This window comes from Rhamphochromis sp. 'chilingali' (genome assembly GCF_963969265.1).
Source record: "Rhamphochromis sp. 'chilingali' genome assembly, chromosome: 11".
In the NCBI taxonomy this organism is placed as follows: Eukaryota; Metazoa; Chordata; class Actinopteri; order Cichliformes; family Cichlidae; genus Rhamphochromis; species Rhamphochromis sp. 'chilingali'.
In genome coordinates, this window is record NC_137938.1 from 28,517,943 (window position 1) to 28,538,683 (window position 20,741).

Below are 20,741 nucleotides of genomic sequence, written 5' to 3' on the forward strand. Positions count from 1 at the left end.
CCACATATGCATATATTTTTAATTCAGAGGCAGGTCTTTTTAAAATGAAATAAAAGCCAATTTGTAAAACTTCACAGAAGGTAATCAGTCTCATTTCTCAGATTTGTAAATTAAACTGTATAAGTTTATCTCAATTATCCAGCCATCTTAGAAATCTAAAATCTAATCATGATATCCTCATCTTTCAGTTTTTCTCCTCTTCTGGCATGAACAGTTATCATTGCGATTTTAGTTTGCAGTTCTTCAGACAACATATCACATGACTTCAGATTAACCCTGACTCCCAGAGCAGGCCACTTTTTCAAATAGCGGATCAAAACAAATCAGCTTGATAATAAACCTCTGATATGTTATAGTGACCAGATTCAAGTCGCTGTGAGGAGATTTTCTACTGGCTGCTACAAAGATTGGAGATGTTTCTCCAAGTTTAAATTATGTTCAGATGTGATTGATCTAAAAATGATTTTTAGTAGATGCACTAAAACTTCACTTATGAGCTCATAAGATGAAAGAAGTTTAACCAAGACCCTCGGGGAGGCCTGCAGCCAATCAGAGTCTTCTAAGTTGTTGTAATATGAATATTTATGTGCCGTGACTGACCCGCTCCATGTAGAAGGTGAGCGGCTCCCTGCCTCTGGGTTCAGGCTCGGTCCAGCTCAGCACCACGTAGGTGTCGCTCACCTCGCAGGCGTGGACATTTGTGGGAGGAAAAGGAGCTTTGATTCGACCTAGAGAGCAAAGACAGGAGTAGGAGGCGGAGGATGACAAATGCAAAAGTTAGAACAAGGTCAATGAGAATGAAAATCCAAAAAAGTGTTGGCTGAGAAGCTGCGTTTGATTCTCTTTCTCTTAAAATGCTTTGCTGCTGAATGTGTGCACAGCACCTGGCTACCCCAGTCTCACCTCCTTTTCTAATACCTAAGTATAGCAGATAACATGTAGTCAAATACTTTCAGTGACACTCCAAATGATTCAAGGACAATAGAAGTGTTCAGGTTTAGCCAGAAGTGTCCCATCTGTCTCTGCACGTTTGTATTCCTTGTAGAGTTTGTAGAGCTGCAGTGTGGATCAGAGAAGAGCTCCACAGCTGAAAGAGTAGTGAAGAGAGAGGGATGGTAGAGGCAGCAAACCTTTGTTAGTATACAGAGGAGTATCTGAGCAGCAGGACACACTGTGCTTTAAAAAAAAAATTCATGTAGTGCTGCAGCAGTTACGGAAAAAACCATAAAGCCATGTAGTAAAATCTGCTGATGACAGACAAAAGCAATGATAGGCTCCTTAAACCCATTTTCTGGGAGGGGACTATTTTTAATGAATGCTGTGAAACTGTGAAGACATACACATATTTGTGTGGTATATGTGAAGAGAAATGAAAGTTTACTGAGAACACAGATATTATTAAGCAGGCTCATCGGTGGTTGTACGGGTTTTCTCAGCGGGGTAGATGAGAGAGTAATTATAACATATTTCACCTCCTCTATTTAATGCATGCTTGCATTTCTTTCATTTGTTGCTCCAGAAAGACAAGAACAGGCTAAAAGAACAACTAACACCAGTTTTACATTTATTATAAGAACCCAAAGATCCCTGATAGAGCTCTATAAACAAACAAACAAACAAACAAACAAACAAACAAACAAACAAGTACACAGTAAAAGCCAAGCCATCACTAATAACCCCACACATGTGCTTCATAATGAGCATAACAATGCCTCCAGGACTGAGTTTTAAAGCACAGGCTTGCACAACAAGCCAACAATACTTGGTAATCAAATAATCAAATATTGTCCATAAGAGGGATGTTAATCACAGTGAATATTTTTTGGTCTCTAAATGGTTTATGTACTTTGCAGCTTTACTGTTTTTGCATTTACATTTCTTTTGAACATTTATCTGTTTATTCAATGCTGTATTGTTTGACTGTTGAATATGCTAATTTAAGGGAAATGATTTGATTTTTGTGGCTCTTAAAGTGCTTAATCAAACTCTGTTTGAAGCCAAACAATATAGTCATTTTAATGCACTCTTTTTTTTTTTTAAACAACCAAGCAGTAGGAAAATTATGTTTAATGTGCAGCTAAAATGAGCATTTAGGGACAGTAAGTGGAATGCACCTGATTGGTGAAGTCAGTCACCTGACCTCAGTTCAAAAGAAGATGACTGCAGCACATCTTTAAATGTCAAACATAAAAGTGTTTAGCATTTTATTATTTACACGTAATGATTCAACATGGCAGACTGAAGTTTTCTCCCATACGGTGTGTATACTGTACACAAAAGGAAATGAACAACAATACATGTCTGGGAACTGTGGCGAAGATTTCTTCCTGTTAAAATGGAGTTTTTTCTTCCCACTGTCACCAAGTGCATGCTCATTTTGGGGGGGTTCTCTGTAATATAGAGTTCTCTGAGGTAACCATTGTGACTTTGCGCTATTTAAATAAAACTGAAATGAATTTCATAAAACTTACAACCTGACATCTTTGTCTGCTAAGTGAAACCAATGCCAACTTTAACCTTAATTCTTTTTTCAGTGATCATATGAGGTCATTAAAACCCTGGGCTCCTATAGTCTTTGCACAGTGCTGATGAATATATGGCCTCAAACATAATGAATACAACATCGAGATTCAATTCAATTTCAATTCAATTTTATTTATATAGCGCCAAATCACAACAAAAGTCACCTCAAGGCGCTTCATAGATACAGAGAAAAACCCAACAATCATATGACCCCCTATGAGCAAGCACTTTGGCGACAGTGGGAAGGAAAAACTCCCTTTTAACAGGAAGAAACCTCCAGCAGAACCAGGCTCAGGGAAGCGCGGGGCCCTCTGCTGCGACCGGTTGGGGTGAGAGAAGGAAGACAGGATAAAAGACATGCTGTGGAAGAGAGACAGAGGTTAATAACAGATATGATTCAATGCAGAGAGGTCTGTTAACACATAGTGAGTGAGAAAGGTGACTGGAAAGGAAAAACTCAATGCATCATGGGAATCCCACGGCAGCCTACGTCTATTGCAGCATAACTAAGGGAGGATTCAGGGTCACCTGGTCCAGCCCTAACTATATGCTTTAGCAAAAAGGAAAGTTTTAAGCCTAATCTTAAAAGTAGAGATAGTGTCTGTCTCCCGAATCCAAACTGGAAGCTGGTTCCACAGAAGAGGGGCCTGAAAACTGAAGGCTCTCCCTCCCATTCTACTTTTAAATACTCTAGGAACAACAAGTAGGCCTGCAGAGCGAAGTGCTCTAATAGGGTGATATGGTATGATTTTGTAAATCAGGGTCCCCAAGATGAAGATCAAGCCAAGATTAGCTTGGCAGTTCAACGGGATCGATTCAAAGTACTTATGAAGCCACTTATAAAAGTACACTGTCATTTTTATATTTTGCTTTTGTTGAAATTAATAAAAACTAGCTAGCTGTTTCTCTCAGTTTACAGTTTTCCAATACCCTATTTTATCTACAACATATTTAACTTTAAATGCAACTCTAAATGTAAACTTACATAATACAGAAGACTTTGAAACTAGAGCTTGAGACCATAAACTCAGTAATAAGGAAGAGTTAGATGCCTTTTTTATTAACTACAAAAGTCACATCCTGTTTTGGTTGTGACTTTTTTAGCTCACTTTTCTAATCTGGAGGCTAGCCTCCCCTTTTCAGAAAGCCAAAATAAGGGAGAAAGTTTCCTCTTTCATTGAACTTAGAGACCATAATTTAGTGGCTCTCAAACTTTTCATGCCATGCACTCCACCTTCAAAAGTCAAACAAAGGTCAGACCTCCAAACGTCACAATTTTTTATAGATCATAAATAATAAAAAAGGGATCCAAGTTTAATTTTAGAGGAACAAAGGTCAGTGAGACAGCATTAGCAAACTACATACATCACATTCATTCGGCTTAGTTTCTCTCCAACCCTCCCACAGCTCTACAGCATATAACCTTTCAAATATTCTGATTCTTCATTCTACACACAACATACAATCTGGACAAGGGAGTGTCCGAAGTTATGTGTACTGCAACAGAGTCAGTCTGGATGGAGACTGATCTTAGAAGTTCAGGATGTTGCAGTGCTATGTCATTTCACTTCTGTTAAAAGCTGCACACATGCACTTCTTTGTTATACATGTATACACTCCTTCTGCTCTAAACCTCCTCTGGAGAACAGAATAAAGAGTATAAATGGACTCCCTGTGCTACATGTTTTAGATGGCTCCACAAACACAAATTCCTCCTCCCGCTTTCCTTTTTATCTGTCCGTGGGTTACATTGCCAAGGTTATCAGCCCTCTTCACAGGCATTCACACTAGCTCGAGCCATTATGTGCATTTACTAGGACACCGCCAGGGATTGTTCATTCTTTTCAGTTCTGTAAATGGAGCAAATGCTCATTGCTACAGTCATACAATTACTGCAGCTCATTGTTAAATATAATATAAAGATGCATTAAGCCACAAACCCCGAGGGATCCTGCAGGCATAAAGGAGGCACCATGCGTGCCGGTAAAACATGGATGCTGTTTTAAATCAATGGGGAAAATGTTCAAGTGGCTTGTTTTTCGGACAAAATTATGCACTGAAATAAAAATAAAGGTTCTCACCTTCCAGTTCATCTTTTGTGATAGTAATGGTCCTTCCTCTGTCCACTGTAACCACTGTGAAAGGAGAACAAAACAGATAGATATAGGTTGAAGATAGAGAGGATAGAAAGGAACGTGGTACCAGGGTAATGAAGTTATATATGAGCTTGCGATAACAATATTATTGTATTAATGTTAGAGGAGCAGCCACTGATAAGAAAGTCAGACTCAGAGAGACACAAAGAAGTGAGCTAGACCGACATGGGAGGATGGAGAGCAGGCCGGAGGCAAGTCAGCCTTCTGTCTGTCCTTCATCTGTGTTTAATGATCCACAGCATCTGACCAGAGTCCATCTGTCCTCCCAGTTACACACAGGCACGCACACACTCCACGATCCACATCGCATCTTATTAATTGCTCATTCCAACATTACACCGTTGACCAAACAGAAAAGCTTTAAAATACGTAATCTTTTAGGAAATAATGTGTTCTACCCCACAATGTAATTAAGAAGCTGTCAGAGAAACAACTGCAAAAGCCCGCGGCTCTACAAAGTGAGATCTAAATCTGCACACCTACATCTTTTCCCTCTGGTAGTGCTGATTTCCTTGCAGGTGTAACATGGCAACTGAGGCAGATGAGGTGAATAAACAGTAGGAACGAACTGATAATGCATTGTTGATGCTCCCTGTAGTCATTTGTAGATGCAGATGAGTGACAAATTAAAGGAAAAGCCTGAATAAATAAGTGGGGATACATAGTGCACGCAGATGCTTCCATGAAAAGGCGCAGGGGTCGCTCAATGGCTTGATGTGTTCAAAAATAATGTAAATCATATGCTGCGATCACAGTCAGCAACAACCCAACAGCTGCATACGATTTTGAGCCCGATTTCAGACAGAATTGCCCAATGATTAAGCTGCATTTCTATCTTTTTTCTGCCATTAGGTCCACTCTAACTAACTACAAGCGAGAGGGAACATATTTTTTCTCTAATCACTCACTGGAGACAACCATATCCACCTGAATCCAAAGGTATTTTAAGTTGTTGTCCTTGGGGCAGGGTGCTAGCTATGTAAAGTACCCCTTGATAACAGTGGTAAACCCACCCATTGTGCTGATTTGGTAGGCATTTGTCCTCCAATAGCACTTATGGAGCAACTGCATTTGCAAACCACAGTGCTTGATTATGTCTGCTATGTTTAGTGGAGGAATTTAAACTTTCTTTGACTCTGGCTCTCAAAAGACCATAAATTGAAATATGTAGAAAAGTGCTGAAACTTCAAGGATCTTTTCTAGGAAGCAGGAGTCTGTTCATGTGGAGCTATGAGTCAACAGCTCTTGTTTGAAATGTACTATATAAATAAAGGTGACCTAACATTAGTCTGAATGAAGGAAATAATGATACACTGACACCTTTTCACTCTGGCACACGCCATGTTTTCCTCTCATTACCCACAATGCAGCTTGAAAGCCAACAGTTTAGTCAGAGATTTAAGTCAGTAAAGTCCAGATGAAAATCTCAAGGTATGAGAAGAAATTCTTCTTCCTTCTGACTCTATAATCTTACATTTTTGGTTTTCAAAGTAGATCAACTTTCTCTAGAGCCAGAAAAGCATCTTTATGCATCTTTTGTCAGACATCCAAAAGTTCTACCAAAGAAAAACACTTTGATGTGTCATGCAAGTTCCCCCATTTTTACAAACCACATGAAGTACATGAACCTGACAGCTAACTGATAGGACAGTTTTAGTGCCTGTGATCTTACATCATCAAGGCTGCCCAAGAGACAAAATGACATCTTAGAGACTGGGAACATTTTCTTTATTTCTTTATCTTTTTTTATGAACTCAAACAATTAATTAATTATGATTAAGGAATAAATACAACTGCATCGCAAAGCCTGATTCAGTAATTTAAGGAATTTCAGGAGAGTGTTTTTTCCACTTGCTAATTGATCGGGGAAAGTTCCTCCACTTAAGCACTCATGCATATTTGTTGTGCATACTTTGGCATTATTTATGATATCAGACGCCAAAAAGACAAAGCTCTTGAGGTATTCTGCTGGTCAGGTTTAAATTTCACTCCACAAATAAATTAGACGATGCAGGAAAAACCAGCAACATTAACACATTTTAAAGCTTTTTATATGTCAGTGTTGATGTTTAATGTGTTACCCATAGTCCTGGTGTGTTCCAGGGGGTCTGCAGTGACGACGGGCTTCGTGGCTTTGGAGGGGCGCCCTGCACCGGCCTGGTTCACACTACGTACTCTGAACTGGTACAGAGTTCCTTCCTTCAGCCCAAACACTGGGTAATGGCAAATCTTTTGAATATCCACATTGCAGCGCACCCACTCACCCTGGCTGAGGTCACATCTGAAAAGGACACACGGTGCGAGGGAGAAGTCAGTCCTGAAAATACAGTAATAAAGAAAAAAAAAATTGTACAAGAAAAACAAAGAACTAAGCCATTGTGTTTGAACAACACTAGGTGCAGTCTGCGGGGTACAGTATTATAACACCAATTCTGAAACACTTTATCCCACATAACAGCCAGTATGTACGCCACAAAAGAGTATAATTGTGACCAGAGAGCATCGCGAAAATAACAAGGCTCCAAAAACAGAACAAAAATGTTTTTTAAGTACAAGTCCAGGCTCAAATTGTACGACATCAATGACAAACTGTTGCCACTTTTCTAACCAGACGGGGGGGTTGCTAGGGAACTGGGAAGCATCCTACACTTTGTTTCGTTGTTCAGTAACCAGTAGCGTTTAGAGCTGTGTGCTGTGACTAAAGAAGAAAATACACAAACGAACATGAAATGCAGAAATGCAAATATATGAGCACACATGTTCAGGTGATCCTGACTGACTGATTTTGGTGATAGCTCCAGTAGCTGTTCTCCTCAGAGAGCCTTTGAGTCTGCTGTTAACACACAGTTGAGGGTTGATAATTACCATGTATACCATCCATCTCATTAGGGCTCTGCCAACTTAATATGTCCAATTCAAATTCCTCAGCAGCAGAAGCACACAGAAGGGTTAGCAGTGTAGGCTTACTGTTGGTCACATGTTGACTTGCAGTACAGGAAATCACTGAGAGTCCAATCTAAAATAAGCATTTTAATGAATGCCAAATCAACGTGAGCTCACTGTAGGAGATCCAATCTCTGTGCTGGATATTTCTGGCAATGAAAACCTGTAATCTTTTCGTCAATACTTTTCTTTCGTTGTTTTACTGAATTCAAACATGCACACAGTCTGAAAAGGTAGCGTAGTCAGACTAATTGTCTCACAGTTCATCAGTTGATTAAGTGCCTGTTTAAATGACATAATCAGCTGTCATTTTAATTGATATTTAAATGACATGATAAATCACCAACCAAAGCAATGACTTAATGTAGAAGCTTAATGTAAAAATCAATATGAACACAATGAAAAAAACAAAACAAAAACAGTTCTGACAATCGAAATTTCATCAGTCAATTTTCAAGGTTAAAAAAAAGAAAGAAAAAGAAACCCTAACATTGCATTTGCAATATGTAAAAAACATGAAGGTGACTCGATGCCATGGTTTGCTGTGTGGCAGGCAGGATGTAGGACCCAAATGCAGGACTCACGGACAATGAAGGAGTGAACTAAAGAAGGCAGCATTATTTTGGCTGTAAATGACTCTTCATACAAAAAACAAAGCCTTAAAGCGAGGAACTAGAAATACGAACTAAAATCAAAACACTAAGACACTGGGAAGCTAAGGAACTAAACTGGGAAACAACTACAAGGAGCATGGAGGAAAAACACACAGAGTAGTTAAGGTACAACGTGACAGCACACTTGCTCAGTGTGTGTGAGGACTACAATACACAGGTTGAAAACCGAGAGCATGGAAACGGGTGGAAACACAGCTGGGACTAATCAGACGTAAGGAGACAGGAGTAAAGCAAAGCTCCAAACACTGAACACAGAACACAAGACTATCAAAATAAAACAGGAACCACACGACAGGCACAAGTGCACGGACTTGATACTGAACAGAGGGAACACGGAGCACAGGGACAGGAGTGACATGAGACACGACTGACTGGGGAACAAGAAAATAAACATGAAGACAGAACTAAACCTACACTGAACATAAAGGGCACATGAACAAAAACCAAGAACTAGAAATCAAGAAATACTGCAGAACTTAGAGCGCTAGAAATACAAAACAGAAACCACAACACTAACAGTGATAAACCATGATGTAATCAAAAACTAATAATAACACAAAACACTGGGTCACTAGGACCGTGACACTCTGTCTTCTGGACAGTGTTGTGTAATATAGAAAATGATAGGAAAAATTTGTCCGAATACAGAGGTGGGGTGTACCTCACCTCTAGCCCTGGGACATGCTCGGGTTTGTTGAAATCTAAAAGTGTGTGGACACATTTGGAAAGAAAGTGCAGATGGATGTGATTGCACCAAAGCTGTTAAATCATTAACTTTTTAAAAGGGAAAATCTAGAAATCCTAAAATATACAAAGAAGCACATTTCTATGTCAACAGGATAAACACCTGCTCAGTGGACTGTTGATTTGCCAACACTGTCAGCTAGTTTTCAAAGGTCTGAAATAAACTTTCAGTGTCAGCTTTCACTTTGTTTTACCCGATTCATTTGAACCCAACGGAATATTTGAAGTAAGCGGTACATCGCGATTCTCACCGTTCCACATAATATCCCTGCACAGGTGAAGCTCCATCAGCGCTGGGCGGCTGCCAAGTCAGGAAAACGTAGTCCTTGTTCACGTCAGACACCTGCACTGCGAGAGGAGACGCGGGACCGCCCACCACTGCAGCCGATGCATCTATGGATGTCAGCAGAGAGTCAGTTAGCGAGAAGAAAAACGGCATAGAAATATTCAGCCCCCAGCTATGTACTAATAACTGAACTGAATTTGTGTAGTTCTAATGAAAGCTGAATGAACCAGTAAACAAGTCAAACAGGAGCAATTTGTCCCAGCTGACAGAGAAGTTTGTGATGTGCTGCTTTTTTCACATTATTTGGAATATATTTATTGGATTTCCAGTTTAGCACTCAACTAAATCGTTTACTGTGGAAACACAGGGTTTGTTTTTCCAACAAACAAAGTAGGAGAAAGATAGTGAGCCAAAGGAGGAGGAGATGTGTAAAACCAAGGGAAAAAGGAACTGGAAAGTTTAATAATAGGATCTACAGCAATCTAGTTCATGCAATCGATTCAAACATATAAGCCTGAAAGTAAAAAAAATGGCCACCAATCCTGGGTTTCTTAAGTTTTCATGTCTGCAAGATTTTCAGAAAATTTGACCTCTGACCTTGAGGTCAAGATCACTGAGATTCCTGTCCAAGATTTTTAGTAGATGCACCTATGGCATCAATTTGAAAATCCTACATTGTGTCAGTCTCAAATGATCATGTTCACAAAGTTGGGCATTCATGCCACCCGCCTGCCAGTGACGACAATATCAAAAACGAGTTTTGCTTTGTTGACCTGCTATTGTGTGTTTCTCCTAATGACCAAAGGATTATCAATGATTTTAAAGTAATCAATAGTTGCCACTCCACATGTTAAGTTACTCCAGGAGATATTCTATATAAAATAAATTCTGTGTGCTCAAATTGGAAAGATTAAAAAAAAAAAACAGTGTCTCAAGTACCTGATGTTCTTTGATCCAGTTTTTTTTATCCAAAAGAACATGTGAACAAATGTAATTCTTCCATTTCAGAGCCATTAGTGACAGTTAAGTTATGGTTTATTAGAAAATTGTTTAGACAGAGATGGAATCATTGCTAAAAGACGGGGTGGTAGAGAACATATAGGTACAAATAAGACCTTCCATGAGCTCTAACTTGTTTTGACCAGCCACCTATCCCACATGGTGATCTCCCTGGAAAGTTTACCTAAAATGCACCTTTTGAAGTCTTCTCCAGCAAATGATCAGAAAACAGATCAAAGTTCACCGGTAGCAGTCGTTTTTTTCTGATGATCTACATCACAGACCCTGCATTAGTGAAGTTTTGCTACTTTAAACTTGATATATCCCACGATACTGATGCTCAAAGCTGGTTATGGAAAAAGCTGTTCTGAACACAAACAAGACTTTGGCTTTAGATTTTGATATTATAACAGATCAAGTGTGTGTTAATCTCTGAACTTTCAAATCTCCTGCCGTCTCAAATTTGACACACACACACACACACACACACACACACACACACACACACACACACACACACACACACACACACACACACATTTGTTTTCATGTCTTAGTGAGGACATCTGTCTGTCAGCATCTGACATAATGCTTTCCCTCGCTGCTCACCGCAACCCTAACCATGAAACCCTTACCCAGGGGTGTCGAACTCCAGGCCTTGAGGGTGGGTGTCCTGCAGGTTTTAGATCTCATCCTGGGTCAACACACCTGAATCAAATGATTAATTCATTGTCAGGCCTCTGAAGAACTTTAAGACATGTTGAGGAGGTCATTTATTAATTTAAATCAGCTATATTGGATCAAGGACACATCTAAAAACTGCAGGACACCGGCCCTCGATGCCTGGAGTTTGACACCCGTAATTGTACGTAATTATAACCTTGACACCAAAACCCCATTTTGACCCTCAAAAATGTCTTCAAACTCGTGGGGACGGGAATTTTGTTCCCATAAGTGACTGCTGGTCCCCGCAACTAATTTCTGTCCTCACAAAGATGCCTAAACATGTACACACACACACACACACACACACAGACATAGCGAAAAGGACAAAAAAGAAATGAAGAAATAATTCAAAGCAGACTTGAATAACATAGCGTGACATGTTTGCAAACCTTTTCTTGATGCTGAGAATAGATTGTTGTTTTTTTTTAACAAAAGGCTTAAGTCAACATTTAAATAGGAAACATATCTCGTTCCTTTTTAAATGCGCATCCACCAGCCACCCTCGCTCCCATCCTTCATTTCTTATTTGTTTTTTATTGCAAACCCCCCCATTTGTAATGCTAATATGATGGCTGAATGATGGAAAAAACACACATTCAGAGACCTTCCCTGATTCCAAAATTAGTACCTACAGCTCTGGTGAAAAAAACGAGCTCCCAAACAAAAGAGAGAGCGAGTATCTCAAGTATTTGAGATTTACCTTGCATTAAGTGTCCGTATACGTGTGTTTATTTGGGCTCAGATGTGTTATCGATGTATGTGCACAGGAGCTCATGAATGATTCAGAGCACTTCATGCTGTCGCTGTGGGACTTAAGGTTGAATACATACATGAACAAGCACTACAATTACTTTAAAACACAAATGCTGCTTAGATTTCAAGTTGATGACTCAAGTGTGAGCTTCTCTCTGGTTTATTTGCATGTCGAAAGAAGAAAGTGGCATATGAAAAATATATACTTTCATCGAACAAAGTTAACAAGCCCTCGACAGAGAAATATTTTGATTGATGGTGCAATTTCCCTGTGTGAATCAGTTTGCTGAAAGGAAATGAAACTAGAACCAAAATCTGGTGAATACAAATAATGTTTGGAGGAATGTTTGCTCTGAACTCGAAAGTAAAAAAAGACGATTATATTTTCCAAAAGACATATATTTTGTACGCACAGGTGACAAGATCACACTTTGTCATTATTTGTCATTTTGCCGAGGACTGAAAACATCACATCAAACAAAGCGTATAATTTGAAAGACAGCTGGGCAAGTTCTTCAAAGAAGACACTAAATATTTGAGGAGTTTCTGATGTGATCTGACACCCACTTACAAGCGTGGCACAATGCCTATGAGTGGCTTTAGGAAGTCGTTGAAAACAAGCTACGTACTTCAAAAAAAGCAACGTGTCTGCAAAATGAATCATACATTTCATCATCTGCTTAGATAAGCATTAACTGTTACCACTATATATGTTATTATGTAAATAGAAGCAGGTAATGCCTAGGCAACCTAGGTACTCATGTTCCCAAGGCCTATTGTTGTGAGGTTTGACGATGATCCACAAAAAAATTGTGGATCATATAAAATTTTTACTGATTTTCAAATTTGGTGCAAATTTGACGTTTACACCCGATTTTCACCAAAATGAAATCAGTTGAATCTGTTATTAGCATCTACCATCACATAAAATTTGGAAATTATTTTTTTGAAAACTGTAGATGCTAGATGGCTAACAAACAGAGAGCCAGACAAACAAATGCAACTGATTACATACTCCCTCCCTTTGGGGGGAGAATTACTCACTTGGCAGAAACTCAATGCATCTAGGAAATCCAAAGTTCAAACCAAGCATTAGAACAGAAAAGAAAAGTGCTTTAGCTAACTTTGAATGTGCCATGGTTGTTTGTATCAGACGGGCTGGTCTGAGTATTTCAGAAAATGTTTTACCTACAGAGATTTGCCAACATCTATAGAATTTACAGAGAATGATTGAAAAAAAGAGAAAATATCCAGAGAGTTGCAGCTATCTAGGTGAAAAAGCCTTGCTGATTCCAGAGTTCAGAGGAGAACCACCAGATTGCTTCGAGCTGTCAGCTATGACAAGAAACTGAGGCAACAGTTCAAACAGGCTCCCCATATCTGAACAACAGAAGACTGAGAAAAACGTTAGTTTCAATTTTCTGCAGCTTTTAGATGAGAGAGGTCAGAATTGGATGTAAACAACATGAGATCATGGATCTCTCCTGCATTATTGTTGCTGGCCATGTCCATCCCTTTATGACCACCCTGTATAATCTTATGATAGCTGCTTCCAGCAGGACATGATGGCCTCCACAGTGACCAGATTTCAATCCAATAGAGCACCATCAAGACTTAGTGGAATGGGAGATTTACATGATGGATGTGCAGCTGACAAATCTGCAGCAACTGTCTGATGCTATCATGTTTGCAGAGTTTCCAGCACTTTGTTGAATCTATACCAATACAAATTGAAGCAGCTCTAAAAGTAAATTGGGTCCAACCAAGCACAAGCAAGAGGTAATTAATACAATGACCATTGATGGTAAATATGCTTAAAATGAATTCACATTCAGTTATTTTAAAAATGTTTGCAAAATTTGTAATATGACCAAGAGTGCTGGGCACTTCAAGGAACAAATGAAGAGCACTCTGTTTTCAGATGCATGTTCTGCTTAGGTGTGTTTGTAAAAACAGTGAAAATGTGGGATATTACAAGACTGTGACTGGTGGTTATAAAAGAGACGTCAGAAGGAAAGAAGCACGTGGTCAAGAAATTTCTTATGTTATATTGAAATAATGTGAAGCTCTTGTGTTATTATTTAGTTAGAGTTTAGTTGGTTTTTATTCTTTAGTTTAGTTTCATCCATATCTCTGAGTTTATGAGTCTTTTCCTGTCTTTGGTGTAAGTCTGTGTTGTCCTCTATGTTGTACTTTTAGCTGTGCCAGTACTTTCGTCTCTCCTTTGTCTGTTTCATGTATGCGCTTCCACGTTGTCAAGCTCGTGTTGTCATGTCTACATTCTATTATGTTTCCTGTTTTATTGTGAAGAGTCCGTTCCATGCTCAATGTGTTTAGTTGTACTTCCCCTGTGGCATTCAGGTTCATTTGTGTCAGCTGTGTTTCCCCAGGTGTTTCCACTTCCCTCATTACCCTTCAGTGTATTTATGTCTTCTGTCTTCACCAGGTCAAGTCACATCTTGTCACAGAGTTTCCTTTCGCCTGTTCATTGTCCATTTATCTCTTGTCATAGTTTTTCCATGAATCCTGTTCCGACCATGTTCAAGTCAGTTTTTATGTTTTAGTTTTTCCCCATTTAGGTTTCAGGTTAGTTTTTTTCCAGTTTGCATTGCTTTGTTTTTGTTTCGACATCAGCCCAGATATAAACGGCTCGCTTTTTGTTATACCGCAATTTTTTTTTTGTGTCCGCATTTTTGGTCCACACCTCAAACACACCGGCCCACCCCCCCGTGACAGTTTTTAAGACTACATGAATGGTATGTTGGGTTTTTTTATAATCATGATGATCCTTTTGAGAGCCAGCTGAGGGTTTCCTATTGTTTCTAAACTTTAAGCTAAACTAATGCATCTGGAGGTTTGCTGTTTGTTCATGCTAAGCATTTGCACATGAAAAGTGGTCTTAATTTTCTCTCAGTGAGGCTGTGGAGGTATATTTTCACATTAGTGGATAATTTTGAAAGCGCCAAAGCCAGCTTCAGTATTTATATTAGATCCATTAATCTTTGGACTCTAATGCATTGATAAATTGTAAGTGTAGGCTAACATTTTAGAGTATTTCACCTGTGAGATAGACAAAAGCGCTGTGCTCTTGGATTCCATCTGTGGTTCTCAGTCTTGCAGTATAAAGACCTTCATCCTCCTTGTGTGCAGCCCTTAAGGTGATGACGGCCTTGGTGTCAAATGTTTTAATCTCCACATTGCTGGATTGATGCAGTTGTACACCTGGAAAATAGAAAAAGCAAGCTAAAAAGTCAAGAATAATGCTTTTATGACCCATTACTTTCATTTTACCAACTTCACTGTTCAAAAAGGTCTTTCACACCACTAGACTCGAGGTAATTAATGCTTTAACTTTAACTTCTGGCTGTGTCCCTTCATATTTTAATGAGGCCATTATTCACCCTCTTTTAATTTTAGGAAAATTTCAAAACTGCCTTCATTTCCAAAACATTATAAAAAGTGTTGGCCAACCAACTACCAGAAGTTTGAACTGTTCACAACATTTTAGAGAACTTTCAGCCAGATTCACTCTACTGAAATTCAAATGAAATTTTAGCACATAAAATGAGATGAAATGCAGGTAACTATTCAATCCTTATACTCTTGCGTCTGTCAGCTGCTTTGACACAGTTAATCGTAGTACCCTGATTAAGAGATTTAGAACGTGGGTGGGCATTTTGACTTATTTTCTTCCCATCCCTCTCATTGGAGTGTTACACTTGCTTTTACTAATTTTGTGTCATCTCCTGCTGCTTTATCCCGTGGTGTGCCGCAAGGTTCAGTCCTGGGACGTATCCTGTTTGCTCCCACTTGGACACATCCTGAATAACTTTGAAGACATTTCATACTATTGTTATACGGCTGACATTTCATTGTACTTGTCTTTGAAACCCCAGAATGTGACCAAATTATCTGTTGTTCAAGACTGCATTCATATTATAAAGGACTAAATGGTATCCTATTATCTGTTTCTCAATACACAAAAACTGAAGTTATGATCTGTGGACCTGACATCTTTGTTCCCAAAAGTAATTAAAATCTTGGACCCTTGGGATGATTTGCTCTGAGTAAATCTAAAAGGTCCTAAACCTTTGGCGATTAGAGCCCTCCATCGTCAGTTGCCTCCATACATCAGTGAGCTACTACAGCCATATATAACTTCTACATCTCTGAGATCTGCTGATCCTTGCTTGATGGCTGTCCCTAGAGCCCTAGATCTGTGCTTTCTCTGGACCTAAGATCTGTGTTAATACATTTTTAAAAGAAACTTAAGACCAGCTTGTGCAGGCTTGCCTTGATTTAGTTTTATACCATTTAAATTGTTGTGTATTCTCTTCTGCAAAGCACTTTGTGAACTTTGTTCTTTAAAAATGCAATATAAATAAATTTTACTTACTTAATTACTTTGTATTTGCAACACTTACCATCTCTAAACCAGCTGACATCCTTCTGGAAGAGGAGCAGAGCTGAGGTGAATGTACACTCCAGGGTGAGGGTGTCGCCCTCTTTCACCCAGGTCGGAGGAAAGGAGGTGCCAAACCGAGCTTCCTGTTGAAGCTGTAAGGCTAGAATAGATGGGAGGAATGGAGCAGGAGTAAGAACACACGGGTGATAGAGACAGAAATGCCTAAAAAGACCATCTAATACAGACTAGAAAAAGACCCACTGCTTTATCCAAGCACACACACACAAAGCAGCTATAAGAGAATTCCCCGGGGGAAACGTCACAGGACAGCAGAAAAGCTGCAGATGGCACTCTTTGTTTTTAAGTGAACAGTTCCTGACAAGTTATTCCTTTAGCTGCCTGTCATTCTCTGCCTTGTCAAAAACAGCAAAGCAATACAATCCGGACGTGCAAGATATGTGTGCCATGAGGTCTCGTCAAATCCCATTCTCAGGGATGAATCTGAAAGATTGTGACATGCTTCTCATAATGATCTTGTTCTGCTTAGAAGTCCGGGCTATCACAACAGTGTGCGTAGAATTATTGAAACACACCGCAAAGATGTTTGCTTCCCATCATTCAAGTCCTGCATTTCCCTCAGTGCACTGATGTTATGATAAATTTACCGCAGTCACGCTTTAGTTTGAGTGATTTGTTTTGGAAAATACAATCAGCTCCATATGAGATAATCAAGTATCAGTTACAAAAAAATAGCAGCATGCAATTCTTCAGCACATTCTCCTAGCAAGCGGCCCCTGATGCCATTACAAGCTGATAAAGCTTCATTCAACATGATTGCCACTTAATATCTGTGTGTGTAGGGGAAATATTGGATTGTCTCGCACCCACATGGTCATTCCTCAGAAGCAATAGTGTAATACATACATAAATTATATTGCTCCTGACTTTTCCAGTTTTGCTATGTCTTTAAAATCCCTTTAAGATAAAATAAAAATCAGCACATTTTCAATAGAAATCTTGCTTTCTTTAGAAACGCGCATATTTGCACAGTCAGTATATGAAATCTGTCGAACCTGACAAGAAACACGCAACATCTGTGCACGATGATGACAATGGACAGAGTTGACTATCAGTAAATTTTTAGCAGTGCATACATGGGTCACAATATTAAAATAACTCTTATCAAAAAAATCCAGCTTGTTGAGAAATGGTCACAGGCCTTTGCTGTCTGAGACTGGTATCCTTGGGTCCTGTGGGTTACAAGCAGGGTTTTCAAAGTGTGGCCTGCAGGCCAATGAGAGCCCTTGGTAACCGTTGGGAGGCCCGTGGGGGCAACAACAAAACACTCTAGGACTGGATATTTCCCTCATTCACTTTATCTAACAGCTCAGAGCAAAACTAAGGGAGCTTTTGTCTTTATTTACAACACTTCAAACATTCTCACCACCCACCAACCACAACCAACCACCACCACCACCACCGAAGCATATGTTTGAGCCTTCTTCTTTTGGGATTTTTCTTTTAGGCTTGGCAAGTGTATATATATTATATACATAACAGTAAAATCCACATGAATACCAGGACCAAAATGGGCTTGGGACCAGCATTAGGGGTACACAGGGTTGTGGCCACCTGTGGTTGGGTTATGTTTGCAAAAGTCATTTATATAAGTGTTAAGTTAAATCTGGGCACTAAAGCTACTTGGAAAAGGTTGGATGAAGATGGTAATTTGTGAAAATACTAACAAAAATAATTTAAAAAACAAGGGGAAGTTGAAGGGACATTAACTAATTTAATATAAAACTCTAAAAGTGTATATATTTTTTCAGGATGTCATGTTTTATACAAAAACTAGAGGTCCTTGTAAGATAAACATGTCTATGTCAGATAGCTGTTCCTGGCAAAACCGCTTCTTTGTTTTGATCAGATTGCGAGCATATATATGTATAGAAATTATGTAGTTCTAGGTTAAAAAGTCCTGAACCCCACACATGGCAGAAGCTAATCTAGGCCACAGAGTGCCACAGCTAGTGCGAGGTGCTCCGCAGCTTGAAGCGAAGTGGGATAAATCTCCCGCTGTCCCTGGAATGAAATATACATGACTGTCGTTTCTGCTCACTTGGAAGCAAGTCATTTTATCCCTTCAGTAACTACCCCACAAATAGTCTTACTTATGCCTGTACATCTATGAACACCCACACAGAAACATAAATTCCCGTGATATCCAAACAGCATCAGTGTGCAGCTCCCTTTCATTCCTCCCATGTCTTTCTTTAAGAGGTGCCACATGCACAGCAGAGCCAAACGTTGTGTCAGTCTTCAAAGTCACTCAGCCTGCCCTCGTTTACTGATGGAGGGAGGAACTTCAAAGGGTGGCAGAGAAAATGAAAGGGGACACTTTTCATTAGGCACTGGTATGAAACTTACTGGAGGTCTGCAAGCGCTCTGAACCAGCCACGGCTCCTTGATATGCTGAATCGCAGGGCGGCAGAGCAGGACAGATTGGAGAGTGGCAGGCAGGGTCAAAAACAGAGAGAAAAGCAGTGAATGATACTGTGAGACTGAAGAAGAAACATGTTTAAAAAAAAGAAAGAAAGCAAGAAAAGATAAAGCAGAAGGCGAATCAAACCTGGCAATGCCACATTTATGCAAGTCACATCTAATATTCCCTTTAACCTAAGGCTGTGTTAAAGCCTGAAGAATACCTGTGAAATGTAGAAGAAGCCTTGAAGTGTCTCATTAAAGTCATTAAAGTGAGCTGAGCATTCAGGAAGTGAAGCCTTTTCATAAAAGGGCAGGTAGGTCAAGGTAATAAAAAATAAATAAAAAAATAAATAGTTTCTGTAACACTGCTGCGAGGCAGTATAGCTCACTGTAGATGTTATTAGTCACTGCTACACCCACTGTCTCATTTTAATTTATTATGCATGAGCACTGCAACGGGACCTGTTTTTCTGATCATTTCCGTTGATGCTGGTTCTCTTACAAACATCAAATTTACATAGCGACTCAGATAATGAGGATAGAAAACCGCACCATGGAGACCTGAGGCATTAGGAGGATGGAGATACAAACATTTGGTCAAATTTAGCTAGCATAGCATCTGCACCCTGGGCACCTTAATGATCATCTGTGCAACAACATAAAGCAAAAAAATAAAAAATAAATGAAATGCTTTATTTGTCATAGCAGGATTTCAAAATATGCACTTACGTTAGCTGTAAATGGACTAATGAAGAAAAACATGCCTGTAAGGAAAAACCCAGCGCTACATTCTTGGTGCAATGTAAAAGGAGGTCTAAGTAAATATTCATGGAAGCTTGAGGTGCTGGTTAAATTTAACGTTTGAACTTTATTTTAGTTAAACACAATATCGTCTTCTTCTCTAGTTTCTCAGTGGCTAGCCAAACCACCTGGGATGTCAGGGGCGGGGCTTCTTTAATCTGAAAATAAAGTTAAAGTTAAACAAGGTAAAAAATTATTTAAAAAACTCAGTTTCACTTACTACTTTTATTCTACTTGTCAAACTAAGAGGTGCATGGCTGACAGTTGGACAGGCTGCAGTTGAGACACTTGTTTCTACAGGCTGTTTGTGCAAACTTAAGATGTTCTTAAAGTGCTAGGATTTCCTTGCATGGCTGATGTCAGTGGTCTTGACTCGTGCATCGTGGTTTCATAATTAATCCTTTATAAGAATATTTCTTTCAGGTTATGGTTTTGTTTTTGTTTTTTTGCAGTAAATATTTTTTAAGATGTTTTAGGTGGTGTTCTTCTTATGCTTTGACCACACTTCTCCAGTTTCCCCAATGTTTTTAAGGGTATCCTGCATACCACGGTGAGACGTTTTCAGCTAATACCTCTTTCTGAATCACCTTGTAGGTGCCAAAATACTGTATCTAACTCGAGGAACTAGCTTAAAAATCGAATTTAAAATCGGTTCTTTGGTAACTTGTCTGTTATGTGTAGACAACATTCAGATGTTAGGGACAGAATTTGGCATAAAAGGTGAAGGCATGAATCCATCCTGCCTTACATCAGTGTTTCTAGCTGGGGATAGAGGTGTGATGCTGTGGGGGATATTTTCTTGGCACACTTTAGACTCTTTAGTAGTAGCTGAGCGTTGTTTAAACACCACAGCCTACCTGAGCATTGTGTCCAACTCAACATGACCACATGTATCCATCATCTGATGACTGCTTTCAGCAGATTAACACATAATGTCGCAAAACTCGGATCATCTCAAACTAGTTTCTTGAACATAACTGCGAGTTAACTGTTGGCCTCCACAGTCACTAAATCTCAATCCGGTAGAGATTGGGATGTGGTGGAAAGAGAGATTTGCATCGTTGATTTGCAGCTGACAAATCTGCAACAATTGCATATGCCATCAGGTCAATCTGGACCATTTCTGGCATCTTGTTGAATCTGTGTTAAATAATTAAAGCAAAGAGGGTTAAACTTTTCCACTGAGTGTATGAAAAGTATGTTTATGGGGAAAATAAGGAAGTTTGAAAATGTTAGAAGTGTGAGAT

At 39.3% G+C, this 20,741-nt stretch overlaps 1 protein-coding gene across 1 annotated transcript in view; it reads right to left on the reverse strand.

Moving 5' to 3' along the window:
* myom3 (myomesin 3) overlaps positions 1-20,741 on the reverse strand; it is a 77,666-nt gene that overhangs the window by 36,381 nt on the left and 20,544 nt on the right. The window contains exons 8-14 of the mRNA XM_080895514.1: positions 18,637-18,681; positions 16,229-16,369; positions 14,865-15,026; positions 9,292-9,433; positions 6,761-6,960; positions 4,605-4,658; positions 601-728 (exon numbers count right to left, since the gene is read on the reverse strand). Of these exons, the coding sequence (XP_080751640.1) occupies positions 601-728; positions 4,605-4,658; positions 6,761-6,960; positions 9,292-9,433; positions 14,865-15,026; positions 16,229-16,369; positions 18,637-18,681 (872 nt within the window). The remainder of the gene's footprint in view (positions 1-600; positions 729-4,604; positions 4,659-6,760; positions 6,961-9,291; positions 9,434-14,864; positions 15,027-16,228; positions 16,370-18,636; positions 18,682-20,741) is intronic.